The 13,425-nt window shown below is 54.4% G+C and overlaps 4 protein-coding genes across 4 annotated transcripts; 3 read left to right on the top strand and 1 right to left on the bottom strand.

Moving 5' to 3' along the window:
• Positions 1-107: 107 nt before the first annotated feature.
• On the top strand, positions 108-1,859 carry BO95DRAFT_424742 (uncharacterized protein). The gene is made up of 4 exons (XM_025584692.1): positions 108-491; positions 545-630; positions 690-898; positions 957-1,859. The coding sequence occupies exons 1-4, from the start codon at positions 440-442 to the stop codon at positions 1,774-1,776; spliced, it is 1,167 nt and encodes a 388-aa protein (XP_025436996.1). The 5' UTR covers positions 108-439; the 3' UTR covers positions 1,777-1,859.
• A 2,427-nt stretch (positions 1,860-4,286) lies between these two features.
• On the top strand, positions 4,287-5,510 carry BO95DRAFT_400353 (SMP-30/gluconolactonase/LRE family protein; the record flags this gene model as incomplete). The annotated part of the gene is made up of 2 exons (XM_025583840.1): positions 4,287-5,069; positions 5,216-5,510. Exons 1-2 carry the CDS (start codon positions 4,300-4,302, stop codon positions 5,508-5,510), a joined length of 1,065 nt encoding a protein of 354 aa, XP_025436995.1. The 5' UTR covers positions 4,287-4,299.
• Positions 5,511-6,119: 609 nt separating this feature from the next.
• BO95DRAFT_424736 (pectate lyase family protein) lies at positions 6,120-7,737 on the bottom strand. Its single transcript, XM_025584691.1, has 3 exons — positions 7,197-7,737; positions 6,825-7,137; positions 6,120-6,748 (listed from the first exon to the last, which is right to left on the bottom strand). Exons 1-3 carry the CDS (start codon positions 7,299-7,301, stop codon positions 6,198-6,200), a joined length of 969 nt encoding a protein of 322 aa, XP_025436994.1. The 5' UTR covers positions 7,302-7,737; the 3' UTR covers positions 6,120-6,197.
• Positions 7,738-11,104: 3,367 nt separating this feature from the next.
• Positions 11,105-12,899, top strand: BO95DRAFT_447865 (putative amino acid transporter; the record flags this gene model as incomplete). Its single annotated transcript, XM_025587718.1, has 5 exons — positions 11,105-11,267; positions 11,335-11,443; positions 11,503-11,618; positions 11,681-11,923; positions 11,989-12,899. Coding segments are annotated over exons 1-5 (1,190 nt in total), but the record flags the coding sequence as incomplete, so codon positions are not given.
• Between the last annotated feature and the right edge of the window lie 526 nt (positions 12,900-13,425).

The raw sequence follows: 13,425 nt of genomic DNA, 5'->3' as shown, positions 1-13,425 counted from the left end.
GGTCTGGCTTCACCATTGAAGCCCGTGTTGATTTCCACCAATTCTTATCAGCCAGAAGGTCCCTTGTCCCTCGAGTCATTTTAGAAGGGGCTTGTCCCCCCCCTCCCCTCCAATTGTTTAATCCATCGCAATGATAAACTTTGCGATAGCCACCTGAAGAATTGGTTGACCCGCCGATGTGGCGTCAGGCCCGTTGACTATTTTCGCTGGATCGAGGCAACCCCCTCTCCCCGAACGAGACCAACACACGAACCCAAGTGTCAGAACCTGGAGTGAGGAACAAAAGGCAGTCGACAGCCCTACGGTTCCTGGCTGACACTCACTCACAATCTTTCTTGAACTCTGAGCAGCCAGATGACTCGGATATTGAGGGAGCTCGAAACCTAAACCGCCTTCGCTTTCAGGCTCCCCACCCAGCCTCTCGGACTCGGACTCCAGGATGACGTCCAGTGCGAACACCTGGGTGTGGTTTGCAGTGGTGCTGCTGATCAGTATGCTACAACACTACGATGCGTCTGTGCGATGGTTCTAACGGACAGGATAGCACTCATGCGATTTGTCTCCCGTGCCTTGCAAGTGGGTTCGATTCGTAACCTGCAGATCGAGGACTATGTGATGCTGGTGACAGTGGTACGTATCTGCGGGTCGTACGACAACTCGAAGCATCAACACCCACTAATGCACCCTAGATTCTCTACATACTACTCACGGTCTTCCTCATACTTGTCGCCCAGCATGGAACCAACGAGATCCCCATGAACCAGATCGACAGTATCGATCCCGCCACCATCCCCGATCGCATCCTGGGCAGCAAGATGGTCATCGTGGTGGAACAGATGTGGTTGGGGACAATCTGGGGGTGCAAGGCATGTCTGCTGCTGCTGTACTCGACCATGACGTGAGACCTGTCTTCAGCCGAACCTTCCTTCTGGTCGCGCAAACTAACCCCATCCCAGCAAGGGCCTGACGCAGCACAAATGGGTCAAAGGCATCAGCCTGTTCTGCGCGGTGTGCTTCCTGCTGATCGAGATCCTCTTCTTCGGCGGCTGGTGCCACCCGTTTTCCGCGTACTGGAGCGTGCCCCCGAAGAGCGTGCAGTGCTCCGTCTACCGCAACCACCTGATTCTCTCGCTGGCGCTCAACGTCGCGACGGACCTGATGATCATGGCGATCCCGCTGCCGCTGCTGGTCAAGGCGAAGCTGAACCTGACCAAGAAGCTGACGCTGCTGGGGGTGTTCTCGCTGGGGGCGTTCGTGATCCTGTGCTCGATCCTGTCGAAGTACTACTCGATCTCGCAGCCGTACGGCGACGAGTGGGTCGACTGGTACGTGCGCGAGGCGGCGACGGCGGTGATCGTGGCCAACCTGCCGCAGACGTGGACGCTGTTCCGGCGCATGTTCAACCTGAAGGGGTTCCTGCACCACTCCTCCTACGACCGCAGCAGCCGCACGCGCAGCCGCAAGACGACGGGCAAGTTCACCAGCCGCTTCGACAGCTCCACCATCCACCTGTCGCGCTTCCGCAACGGCGACAAGTCCCAGCTGCGCTCCACCATCGACCGCACCGAGTCCGGCGAGCGCATCCACGACACCCGCCTGGAGATCTGGGAGCAGCGCCAGTTCCACGTCACCAACGAGGCCGACGAGGAGGCCACCCGCCACAGCCCCAGCCTGAGCGAGAGCAGCAGCGCCCGCAGCATCGACTTCGACGCCGCCGGCAGTTTCCCCGTGCCCCACGTCAAGACGACGGTCACGACCACCACGACCCCGGTGTAGTTTTCTGGCGGAAACGCTCGGTGATAAGCACAGGACCAATCAACCGGGTCCATCACATTCTTTAGTCATTTCCTTTACTTACACATTTTACACTATATATGTGACACATGTTATCCTGATAGAAGGATTCGATAGATGAAATAGAAGCACTAATCCGCCATCCCATCAGTCTCCGCACGCTACGTGTTTCAATAACAGCAAATAAAGTGGGCGGTGGCTAAACATCACTAATCTTAGCGAACCTAAACGAAGAAAAAAAAAAAAAAAAAAAAACCGCGTACCCCTGCTTTGAAATCACCCCATAATCTATCTCAAGCCGAGGGGGGTGCTTCTTATCCCACTAGTCACTAGCCGAGTTAGCGGCAAGGACCGTTCGCCGTTCGCCGTTCGCACCAACTCCCAGAACCGGGACCAGAGACTTGTACTAACCCATCCCCGAGCATCTCCCCTCGCAGTGGTAATCAATAATTATCATATTTCCCAACCCATGAACAAAGCTCCCATAATCCCCCCAAGAACACCTCAAACACCTTTCCCTTGCAGAAATTAACCGCAAAGCGCATCCTCCCCTATCCAGTGTCCAGTGTCCGTGTCGGCATGTCCAGACCCGAACCCACAACGCCACTCCCACTAAAAGCTGACAGGGGAGAGGAGAGGGGGGCACGCTAAGCGACACTCAACACTTAGCAAGTTAGCACTAAACCAGGATCCCAATCCTGGCTTTTCGATACGTACCTTTTTTTTCTTTCAGTCTGTCGCCCGGGTCTATATCACATGAGAACGAGTTGCCGTTGTGCTGGACCCCAAGGAAAGTCATTTCCGGGAACCCAGGCTGGGCCACGCATCCCATGGCTTGAGGTGGGGAGATAGCTCGCGTGGAGGAGGGATAGGCAGGGCTTGCTTGTATGCGCTAGCTCCGCCGATTGCGGGCTGGGACACTGGCGTAGTGCTTGTATTACCTGGCGAGCGAAGGGGTGGGACTGGACCAGTGTGCGAGAGGTTCCGCTGCGCTGGTGGCGGGTGGTGTAATCCGCTGGTGTGAGGTGGTGGCTGGTTAGGAGGCCAGAGGTGGAGGTACAATGACGGGTGTCCTTTAGGCCATGGTCGGCAGTGTGTGCACTAAATGGTCGGGACTTGAGCTCTAGGCCATGGGGAAACGAGTGCTGTGAGCTTTTTTCGGGATAGTTCGTTGCTAGCTATCTGCTTTTCACTCATTTTCTGGCTGGTATTGTCAATGGAAATGGAAGTACGGGGGTGCGCGTTTCTTTGCGGTGCTTTTGTTCTTTCTATCTTTTGGAATGATATCATGCTCCACGGCCCAGCTATTATTCCCCATCGCGCAGTCGGATGGAGGTGTCATGCATCGCGGATCAAGGGTCTCTTCCCTGTGTGGTCTGATAAGCTCGCAGGCGAGGGATTATGCAAGACCGTGAAATAAGGTAGCCTACAGTCATAGTGTGGGCGTAGGCAGTGAGGAGTGGGGAGCTCTCGAGCTTAGCATTTGCTCTCCGCATTCGGGAAACCTACTGTCCATTTGCCCTGTGCAATTTTTCTTTTTCACTACCCTGAAAGATCGAGGTATAGAGATGTCGGTCCGGTGAGAGTGTAAATCCGATCTCCAAACACAGCACACGTCCAGATGAGCTGGACAGGGACTCGAATTACACAGCATGGCTAAGTATTCTTCTGTCTTGCCATATGCATCGAATTAGTCTATATACTGATAGGAGATGCTGGTGAACATGACTTGGTGGATCTCAGTGTTCCGTGGGTACATTGTGATCCATATAACATGAATTCCGTACGGAGATCTATTATATATGATGAACATGCAGTATGTGTTTACGAACGACCGATCTGTGGAAAGCAATAAAACCAGACGGCGAAGCTTCAAATATGACAGCAATGCTTAATCTAGCTAGTGAAACGGCTTAGTCGATCGGGCTCTGCAAAAGGGAGTGCAATGGGGGCCGGAACTGGTTATCGTCCTCGGAATAGGATTCCGAACTAGCCCAGATATCCCTCCATGTCAGCCGATTACATTCGACTATCGCTGTGCCTCTGTGACTACTCAAAAAGACGAGACTAGCGAGACTAGCGAGACAAGGAGATCAATACTCGTAGGGTACAAGTTTTCAACGGTTTTCCCAAGTCCATCTTGCACGCCAATAATTCCGCACCGGGGAAACCTCGGTGAGACCACCCGCCATGGATCGGCGATCCTCCCCCAAAGTGGCCGCAGGTCAGATATGCAACACAACCCTAATCAATCTTGGCCCTTAATGGGGGGTCTAAAGCGGCCCGAAACAGGCAATGCAGGACAACGCAGTGGCCCCAGTGGTAGTTTGGACTTTGGCAGTACTTGTGGAATGTGGAAAACCTTGTCCGACGCAAGCAAATGATCAACACGCCCCTTACATCATGCCTCAACCACATGGACTGCCTCCAAACGATAAATAAAGCAAGGGCAACCGCACGGCCATCCACACTCCTACATCCGCAACCACCACCACCACCACCAAAATGACCACCACCGCACTCACCCCCACCTGGACACCAGCAGCGTCCCTCCCCGCAGCCTTCGAGGTCCACAACCCGGACTTCCTCAACCTAACCGGCCTGCACCCCACCCTCAGCATCCTGACCACAAACCACAACACAACCACCGCCTTCGCCCACGAAGCCCCGATCTACATCCCCCAACCGCGAACCCTGTACATGACCAGCAACATCCTCACGGACCCGCACACCAACACCAGCACCATACAAATCTCGAAGCTCAGCCTCGACGACCCGCGCCCCCTCACCGCCCAACTCATCACGCCCACCCCGGCCATCCCCAACCCCAACGGCGGCCACGCCTACAACAACAACCACGAAATCGTCTTCTGCGGCCAAGGAGACGAGGACCCCACCCGCCCGGCAGGCCTCTACACCCTCTCCCTAACCAACAGCAACAGCAACTACACCAGCAGCCCCTTACTCACCAGTTTCCAATCCAGACCGTTCAACTCCCCCAACGACGTCGCCATCCACCCCGCCGACGGGAGCATCTACTTCACCGACCCGGATTACGCCTACATCCAGGGTCTGCGGGGTGCGGAGACGGCCCCCCGGCTCCCGAACCAGGTGTACCGCTACGACCCCGCCACCAAAGCGGTCCGCGTGGTCGCGGACGGGTTCGACAAGCCGAATGGCATCTGCTTTGCGCCCGGGGGCCGCACGGTGTACGTTACGGATACCGGGGCGGCGCGCGGCGATGGCACGGTGGATTTGACCAGGGCGGCCACTATGTATGTTTGTTCCCTTGTCTTGTTTTGTTCGTGGGGGTTAGCTGTGGAAGGGGTTGTGGGGGTCGGGGGTCGGGGGTCGGGGGTCGGGGGCCGGAAGCCGGGGGTGTGACAGTAGACCCGGTGGGTGGCTAACTATGCTGGCGTAGATACGCTTTCGATGTCACGGCGATCAACGGGGAGCCGTTTCTGGTGAACCGGCGGGTGTTTGCGATGGCGGATAAGGGCGTGCCCGATGGGATTAAGGTGGATATTCACGGGAATGTGTATGCCGGGTGCGGGGATGGGGTGAATGTTTGGTCGGCGGGCGGGGTGTTGTTGGGGAAGATTAGGGTCGAGGGGGGGGTGGCGAATTTTGTGTTTGGGGAGGCTGGGGAGATGTTCTTGATGGGGGAGACGAGGGTTTGGGTGGTGAAGTTGGATGGGGCGGTCCAGGGCGCTTAGGGGGGTTGGTTTGGGGTGGGCTGAGTGTGGAAAGGGGATTTGGGTAGTCGGCATTAGATGTTGTCTGGAGGAACGGAAGGAGATGTGCTGGTTTTGGAATTGAAGGGACTGGGGACTTTGCTATACCCATTAACATATCAATACCATGTGGTCTACCCTGGTGGACTCATCTCACTAATGCAAGGGGTGCAGTCTATGGATTTTCAGCTATGGGATGTGTCTCCGTCATGACAGGTCATTCGGCTGCCATGTTGCAGCGGTACCTGAAACACATCTCATTTAACACTACCCCGACATCTTCACAGCCGCATACCTACACAACCCAGGGCCTCAATTGCCGAAGATTAAACGAACCATGCGGGACAGCTGGCCCGAGCGCGGGTGCCAGTGGGGCCCCAACAAGCCCTTGGCGAGGCCATGGCAGTTTCACATTGTCCGGATCGAACATTCTTGGCGCCAGCGGTGACGACTACATCTGCCCATCTCTACGAAAGACCGAGGAACCAAGGATCACCAATACCAACTCAATTGGATAAAGAAAAGGCCCTGAGAAATCAGAACCCGTTAGGAAATTAAACGAATGACAAACCACCACCACCACCACCACCACCACCACCACCATCCACTACCCCCTCACTACCCCCCTCATCCGGCAAAGCGAAGCTAAGCTTAGCAAGCTAGTCAAGCTTAGAAAGTAAGAGTCTGTCCGGCCGTGCCCACAACAGCACTCTTAACCTTGCTCGAGCCGAGCAGAGTGTAGCTGTACGGCACGGAAGTCAAAGTACCCTTGTCGGCGGCATTCTCGCCATCGCCGAAGTCGTTGTCGTTGGCGACGGCGTAACCGCTGTCGGTCGAGTAGAGGGGCTTCTTGGAGCCGCTGAAGACGTTGGACTCGACCAGCAGCTGGGCGCCGTCGCGGGTGTTGATGCCGTCGCTGACATCGAGGTAGTAGCTGTTGTAGATGTGGCCGGTGCCGAAGCGGAAGGAGGGGCCGCGCGAGTTGATGTTGTACCAGTAGTTGTTGGCGTAGGTCACGGTCAGGTGGCCGGTGTCCTCATCGGCGTTGCTGTCCGAGTGGCCCACCAGCGAGGCCTTCCAGTGGTCGTGGAGGAAGGTGTTGGAGATGGTCACGTAGTCGGAACCGTGAGTGACGTCGATCAGACCGTCGTAGTAGTCCTTGTCGTGGTCGCGGTCGGAGGAGACGTCGCAGTGGTCGATCCAGACGTTGTTGGAGTATTCTGCAGATGGCAGTCAGCGTCGGCGTGGAGGGCTTTCTTATCTGAAGGGGGGGCGGGCAATGGGGTAGGCACGTACGAACACCAATGGCATCGCCGTTGTCGGCCAACACCTTCTTCACGCCCAGGTTGCGGATGATCACGTTCTCCTTCTTCTTCACCAGCAGGCCGAATCCGTCCAGGATGGCGTTGGCGTCCTTGCCGATGATCGAGGTGTTGCTGCCCACCTTGACCTGGTCGGCCGCCTTGCTGATCGTGCCGCTGACATACACCACCTTCTTGTCGTCGCTGCTGACGGCCGAGGTGAAGGCCGCGTACGAGGAGACGGTCGTCGTGGTTCCGCCGGATCCACCGGTGGTGCCGCCGTTCAGGCTGGCGTAGCCGAAAGCACTCTTTACGGGGGAGTAGCTAGGTTAGCGTTGCACACGTTGAAGGAGGAAACAGAACATACGTCGCTGACAGTGGCACGCTTAGCGTGGGTAGTGGCAGTAGGAGCAGCCAGGACCTGTCCAGACAGGAGGCCGGCCACTGCAATGATCCACTTGAGGTTGGTCATTGTGTAGAATGGAAGGAGAGCAAAAGACTATAGTTGGAATAGAAAGAAAGAAGGGAAGAGAAGGTGAGAAGGTGAGTTGGTTGATGGATTGCCAGGACAGCTGGGATGGAAGACAATGTCTTTATAGCTTGATGGATCGGTGCTGGTGGTGCCATCTTCACCTTCCAAGCGCCCTCATTAAACGAGTATACATCATCAGGAGGTCGACCCAGGACTTGGCTGGACCCCCTTTGCCATAGGTGGAAGGACTATCGTCTCTAGAGCATTAACTAAGGCGTTCAAGCTCTTGCATGGCAACTGTCGGCAGTGACCCCGCCAAGCTTGTCGGTTGGTGTTCTTGCTGAGACGGAGGCGACACCGCTTCATCTAGGGTTTTGCGGAAGAAACGGAGTTTCGACACATGCCAAGCACAATGCGCGCATATCCGGGGGTTAGCTGGCAAGCGGTTCCAGCAGAACTTCCACAAATGGAGCAGGAGGGCGTTTCAGGACGGGGTTGCCAAGAGCGCGGATGTTTGACTCCATCGTGGCTGTGCTGCGCTGCTTGTCGGCTCGTCTTGGCACGGCCAGAACCACTGGGGGTTCAAAACACCTTCACGGATGCTGTTTGGATGCTATATCTGATGCCTTTAATGTACTTGGTTTACTTGGATGCTGTGTCGAGGCCCTGTCCGGGACTGTCGATTTACCCAGCCGATGCATGTCGAGGGTATTCGTCTTGCTTGGCGCAGACCTCCTGACGATTGTTGATCGCGGGATTATCCTACATGCATGCAAATTAGCAGTTGGATAGCACCGCATTCCGTGCTCTACAGCACACATGGTCTGCGACCTGGTCCGAGGTTGAGGGCTCTTTGGCGGAAAATTGAACGCTGCAAGTCTTCTTATGTTGTCGGCGGTGTCGATCTCCGTGCTGTGGCGGGATGGGATGGAGAAATGCAGTAGTACCTGCACCCACATCAGATACCTCGTCGGGGAATTAGACTGCGCAGATGCTGTCGGCGTCTTTTTTGATTGCTAAGCATTCTATTTACAAGTCAATGTTAGCGCCCAGCAACCAAGCACCTGTAAATGATCTAGGACCGCCGAGCTTCTCACCTTGATCATTGTGAACTTGTGCCATGGCGACAAAAGTGTCGAAATTAGAGCAGGGTCATGCATGAGCGGGTGGCTATGTTCGCTCCACATGTTTTCGACTGACGGATGAGGATTAGTATCTTGTTTGGGGGACTTGACCAGTCCACAGTACAGCATGCAAGCGTTGGACTCGATGCGAGACGTCGGTACGGAAAGCATTTTGCGCCAGAAGAGTCGTGGGGAAAAGCTTTTCCACTTCTCTTTTTTTCTTCTACTGTCTTTTCATTGTGATGAGTCGCGAGGAAAGTGGGGCAGACTATCTTGAGGCAGAGCTCATTCACCTCATGAAGCGTCACTACCAGTCCATCTCCTTTGCCACTTCGGGCGTGTCCCGTTCAAATCCCGCTAAGTTGAGCAAGAAAAGATGTAATCTCGTTTGCAGAAGATGCGACGCCTGCTCTTCCAGATCCTCACTCTCCCTCCCATAGTAGCTAGGCTCTTCGCATGTTCTCAGTGTCACCCCATAACTTCGCGGACCCGTCCCAAGCTCGATGAATACCTAGAAGCCCCGCCTCCAGTACAACAGCATCGAGCACCCTCAAGCCCTCAACTGGAGCAAGCAACAGCTTTGACATACTTTCGCAGAGCAGACATCTCCACGTGATGAAGAGGACCGTCGGAGCCGTCCTCCTGCGAATCCACACCCCATAGATCTGCACCTCGTCTAGGAGCAACTCATGAGACTTCAGCATATGACAATCATCACCATCGGCCGACGTTCCCGACGGAAAAATCCAGACGGAAATCTAGATGTGACTGGGTTGGCCGTCGATATACTAGGGGAACAATAATGTCAGAGATGCCGTTTGCATCAGCGCCCTGATCTGCGACTACGAAGTTATAGAGGGTGAAATGTAAGTCTCAGACCTGGACCTTGTAAGGTCATGCTTTCTAAGTGCCACTAGATGTAGAGTCACAACACTGGTGTCAGAAAGATAGTTCTTACTATAGTTAAATAATGGTATGCTCAAAGGAGAGGCCAGTTCTTTCGGAGTATCATACCTTGGTCAGTAGTACATGCTACATATACCCAGAGCATAGAGACCCGAGATGTTGCTGGGGTCCTAGAGTGTGGCATAATATCTAGCCTTTGCCGTCACATGACCGTTGTCGGATCCGACAGAAGAGTCGGGTGTTGTAGCTTCAACATCCTGGTCGCTTTGGTTGCCTCATGGTTCAGGCAGAAGTACTGGAACAGATGCAGGTCTTGGCATCACGGACTCTGGTAAAAGTCTAGTCACCGGAAGTGGAATAGTGCTCTCATGATCTCACCGCTTTCTCTTCTGAAGCTTTTCTGCCAAATATGGGTCTGCTTCCAGACTAGCGTGCGGTGTGGTGTGTACGCACGGCCCATCTCAGTCCTTGCTTGTGCTGGGTGATTGACATCTGAGTTAGTGGCAAGAAATTGAAAATCGATCTTTGGTCTGCGTGCCCTGATCCATTGGCGCAAGGCAAGAACGAAAACTCTCGTGTAGGAAAGTCAAGTGCAGTGCTCAGTGCTGTTTTGGGCTTGTGCCATTGCTACAGAGCATCGGGAGGATCTTGTGCTGAGAGCTTGCTTATGTTGCTGGCAGCAAAGGGATATGTCTGTTCAAACAGTTTTTGAATCGAGCTTCGAGTAAAGCTGGACAGTGGGTATCACAAATGGAGCCCGGAGCTGCCGACCGCTGCTGTGGGGGTGATGATTTATCCACCATCAAGATCCACCATCAAGACTCCGTTCGAGGTTAAGGGGGACTTTCCTTCAACACAGTGAGAGTTACATGGTCGAAAACAAATTTGCTAGCCTTGATAGGCCATACAAACGTATCGTATCTGATGATGAGGTAGGTTGCGCGGCGGTAGCCCTAGCCGTTGCTAAGTTACGGTCTATCTAGCTACTTGGTCGAAGGATCGCAGGATTCGAGAATCACACAAGCCACTGGATGTAAACATGATCAATACGAGGCCTCCCAAACATCCGAGTTGACAAAGAATGCGCAAAGCTTAGCATGGGTTGTCTATCATTGCCAAATGACGCCATCCGCAGCACACGTGGTGTGCGAATTCGCATGAGCCAGTGGAACCCCTGCCAACCCCTCCAGGAACACACTTCGCAACCTTAATTTGTAGTGTCAACCACAAGGCTGTCAACTTAATCTCGCCCATCCATGCCAACTGACCATATTCTTCTAAAATCAATTCGCAACCATCAGATAGTGACACCACCTTGTCCACGGTCACCCCGATTATGTAAGGGTCATGGCAGGGTGACATTGGCTGCCTCTTTCCAATCCAGATTCGGCCATCTCCGAGCACACTGCAGGTGTGCTGCAGTCAGCTCGACCTTCCTTCTTCCATCGGTCGCCTTTCTGACTTCTTGGAAATCCTTCCTTGCCACTGCCCAGCGCTCCTGCTTAGCTTGCTGAAATTTTTCTTTTTTTCTTACACTTACTTTCATATCCTCATCATAGGTGGTTCGCATCTGAGTTTGCCTCCATCGTGCTCCGCCCATCAGCAAGCTAAAGAGGAACGCATGTTCCTGGTTGGCTATCTGGGGCCTTATCGCGAACACCGGCCGCGCTATCACGCCATAGCACCCCAATCAACCCGCCCTCCACTAGTGCTGCGTCTAGAACATCTTGATTGTTTAAAACCCTGCAGCCTCCGCGGAAATACGAGTCCCTCATACTTCGTTGCTGAATCGCGCACTTCGACAACAACTCCTCCAACTCTTTCGCGATGATCCACGACGAGAAGAAGGAGCCGGTGCAGCAGCCCGCCGATGTCGACGAGTTCGATTCCGATGGATACAGTTCGGCGGAGATCTTGAATGCGCTCAAGAATGAGGGTAGGCTAAGATGGCTGTCCTAAATGGCGATGATGATGGCTAATCTTCTGTTGGGCGCATTCCACAGACAACCAACATGAGATCCAGCTCCGGACTATGTCGTGGCAGAAGGGAGCGTGGCTGCTGTGCGGAGAGCAGGTGTGTCTGGCTATCATGTCGCAGTCCTGGTCGCTCTCGTGAGTTAAGCCGATCCGTGGTTGTGTGTTATGGGTACTGATGGCTGTTGGGTTTCCAGAGTTCTAGGGTGGGTGCCAGGGATTATCACCATGTTACTTTCCGGGATCCTGTTCTGGATCACTTCCACGACCATGCACAAGTTCATCATGAAACATCCGCAGATCCGAAATATTTGTAAGGGGCTCTGGTGGATGGTTCTTGCGACTCGAGATCGAGGCTAACGATTGCATGGGCAGGCGACTTCGGGTATTATGCATTCGGCAAGAGTCGGATCGCCTACGCATTTGCCGGGTTCATGCTGATGGCGAACAACATCCTCCTGATCGGCTTCCACATCTTGACCGGGGCGAAGATTCTCAACACCTTGTCGGACCACTCCCTCTGCACGGTGGTGTTCTCGGTAATCTGCACGATCATGGGCGTGGTGCTCTCCGTTCCTCGGACGCTGCACCATGTCTCTTTCATGTCCATGTTCTCGTGTGAGTTCTCGGGTGGAAAGCATTAGACCCCACGTGCGCGTAATGGTGCTAACCTACCTCTGTAGCGGCCTGTATGGCCATTGCCATACTTCTGTTCCTTATCTTTGCGGGGATTGAGACAGCGCCACTGTATGGGTACAACGGGAACTACCCCACCGACGGACCCGTGCGCACCTACGCCTTTCCCCTTCCCGGCACGACCTGGGTCAACTGCATGAACGCAGTCCTCAACATCACCTTCCTCTGGGTGCCCCAGATCCTCTTCCCGAGCTTTATCGCCGAGATGGAGCGTCCGCAGGACTTTCCCAAGGCCCTCGCCGTCCTTACTGGAATTTCTGTTATCCTGTTCATCGTCCCCCCGGCCATCGGATTCCGCTACCTGGGTCAGTACTCCACCGCACCGGCGTTCGGCAGCCTTGGGACGGTCGCGTACAAGAAGGCCTCCTTTGGCTTCGTCATCGCGCCCACTCTCATCATCGCCGTCATCTACGCCAACGTCAGCGCCAAATTCGTGTTTGGACATCTGATGGGTCGGTCGCGCCACGCGCACAGCAACACGGTCATCGGCTGGGGGGTGTGGCTGGGCCTGATGGCGGCGATCTGGATTCTGGGCTTCATTTTCTCGGAGGTCATCCCCAGCATGGGCGACTTCCTGTCTCTGCTGGGTGCGGCGTTTGACTCGTTCTTCGGATTCATCTTCTTTGCCGTGGCGTACTGGCAACTATACAGGGGTAAGCTGTTCGCCGGCGCTGGACGCAGCATCATGACGGCGATCCATGTGTTTATCATGGCGTGTGGGTTGTTTCTGTTGGGCCCAGGGCTGTATGCGGCCGTCGAGGCGATCATTGCGGATTATGCCGGGTCGGTTTCGCCGGCGTTCAGCTGCGCGAATCTGGCCTTGTGATGTGTGATGATTACGTTTTTCTTTGCTTCTTTGTGAATATGATGAACAGGAACATTAATCTATAAATCTGGTGGTTCAAGCATCACATTCTACTGAGTAGATATAGGTCTAGTTGGGGGGTCTGGGCCTGGAGAACTGTATGCGGGCGACTGAGCGTGTACTGTACTTGCAGCAGGTCCGACTGGCTGTCATCTTTCGTGGCTATGAGATATGTTTCGACTTCCTGTCGGCGGCTCTGGCACTGTAAGAACTCCGGCCTCCGGCTGTCTACTTTTTGTTTCATGTTCATCACCCTCTGAGGTTATTTCCCATATTACTTTTTTCTTCTCTCCCTTCCTTCTTCCACCGTTTCATCCTGCATATAGTCTGCTGGCTTTTACCTTCTCATCCTCCAAACAAACTGACCCTTTCCACTTCTCGTTTTGATTGATCTGCAGCCCGACCCTCCCCCCTCCCCCCTCCAATCTTCTCTTGGTGGTATTGCCGATGCGCTAATATTAGGGGCAGGGATTCTTGCCTCCTGTATAGCAATTCGCACGATTTTGCTCGCGGTCCATCCCACGATCCCCCGTCTGCTTATACGCCTGCGCCAGAAATA

Source organism: Aspergillus brunneoviolaceus (assembly GCF_003184695.1).
Source record: "Aspergillus brunneoviolaceus CBS 621.78 unplaced genomic scaffold BO95scaffold_100, whole genome shotgun sequence".
NCBI lineage: Eukaryota > Fungi > Ascomycota > Eurotiomycetes > Eurotiales > Aspergillaceae > Aspergillus > Aspergillus brunneoviolaceus.
This window is presented reverse-complemented; position numbering and strand designations above follow the sequence as displayed.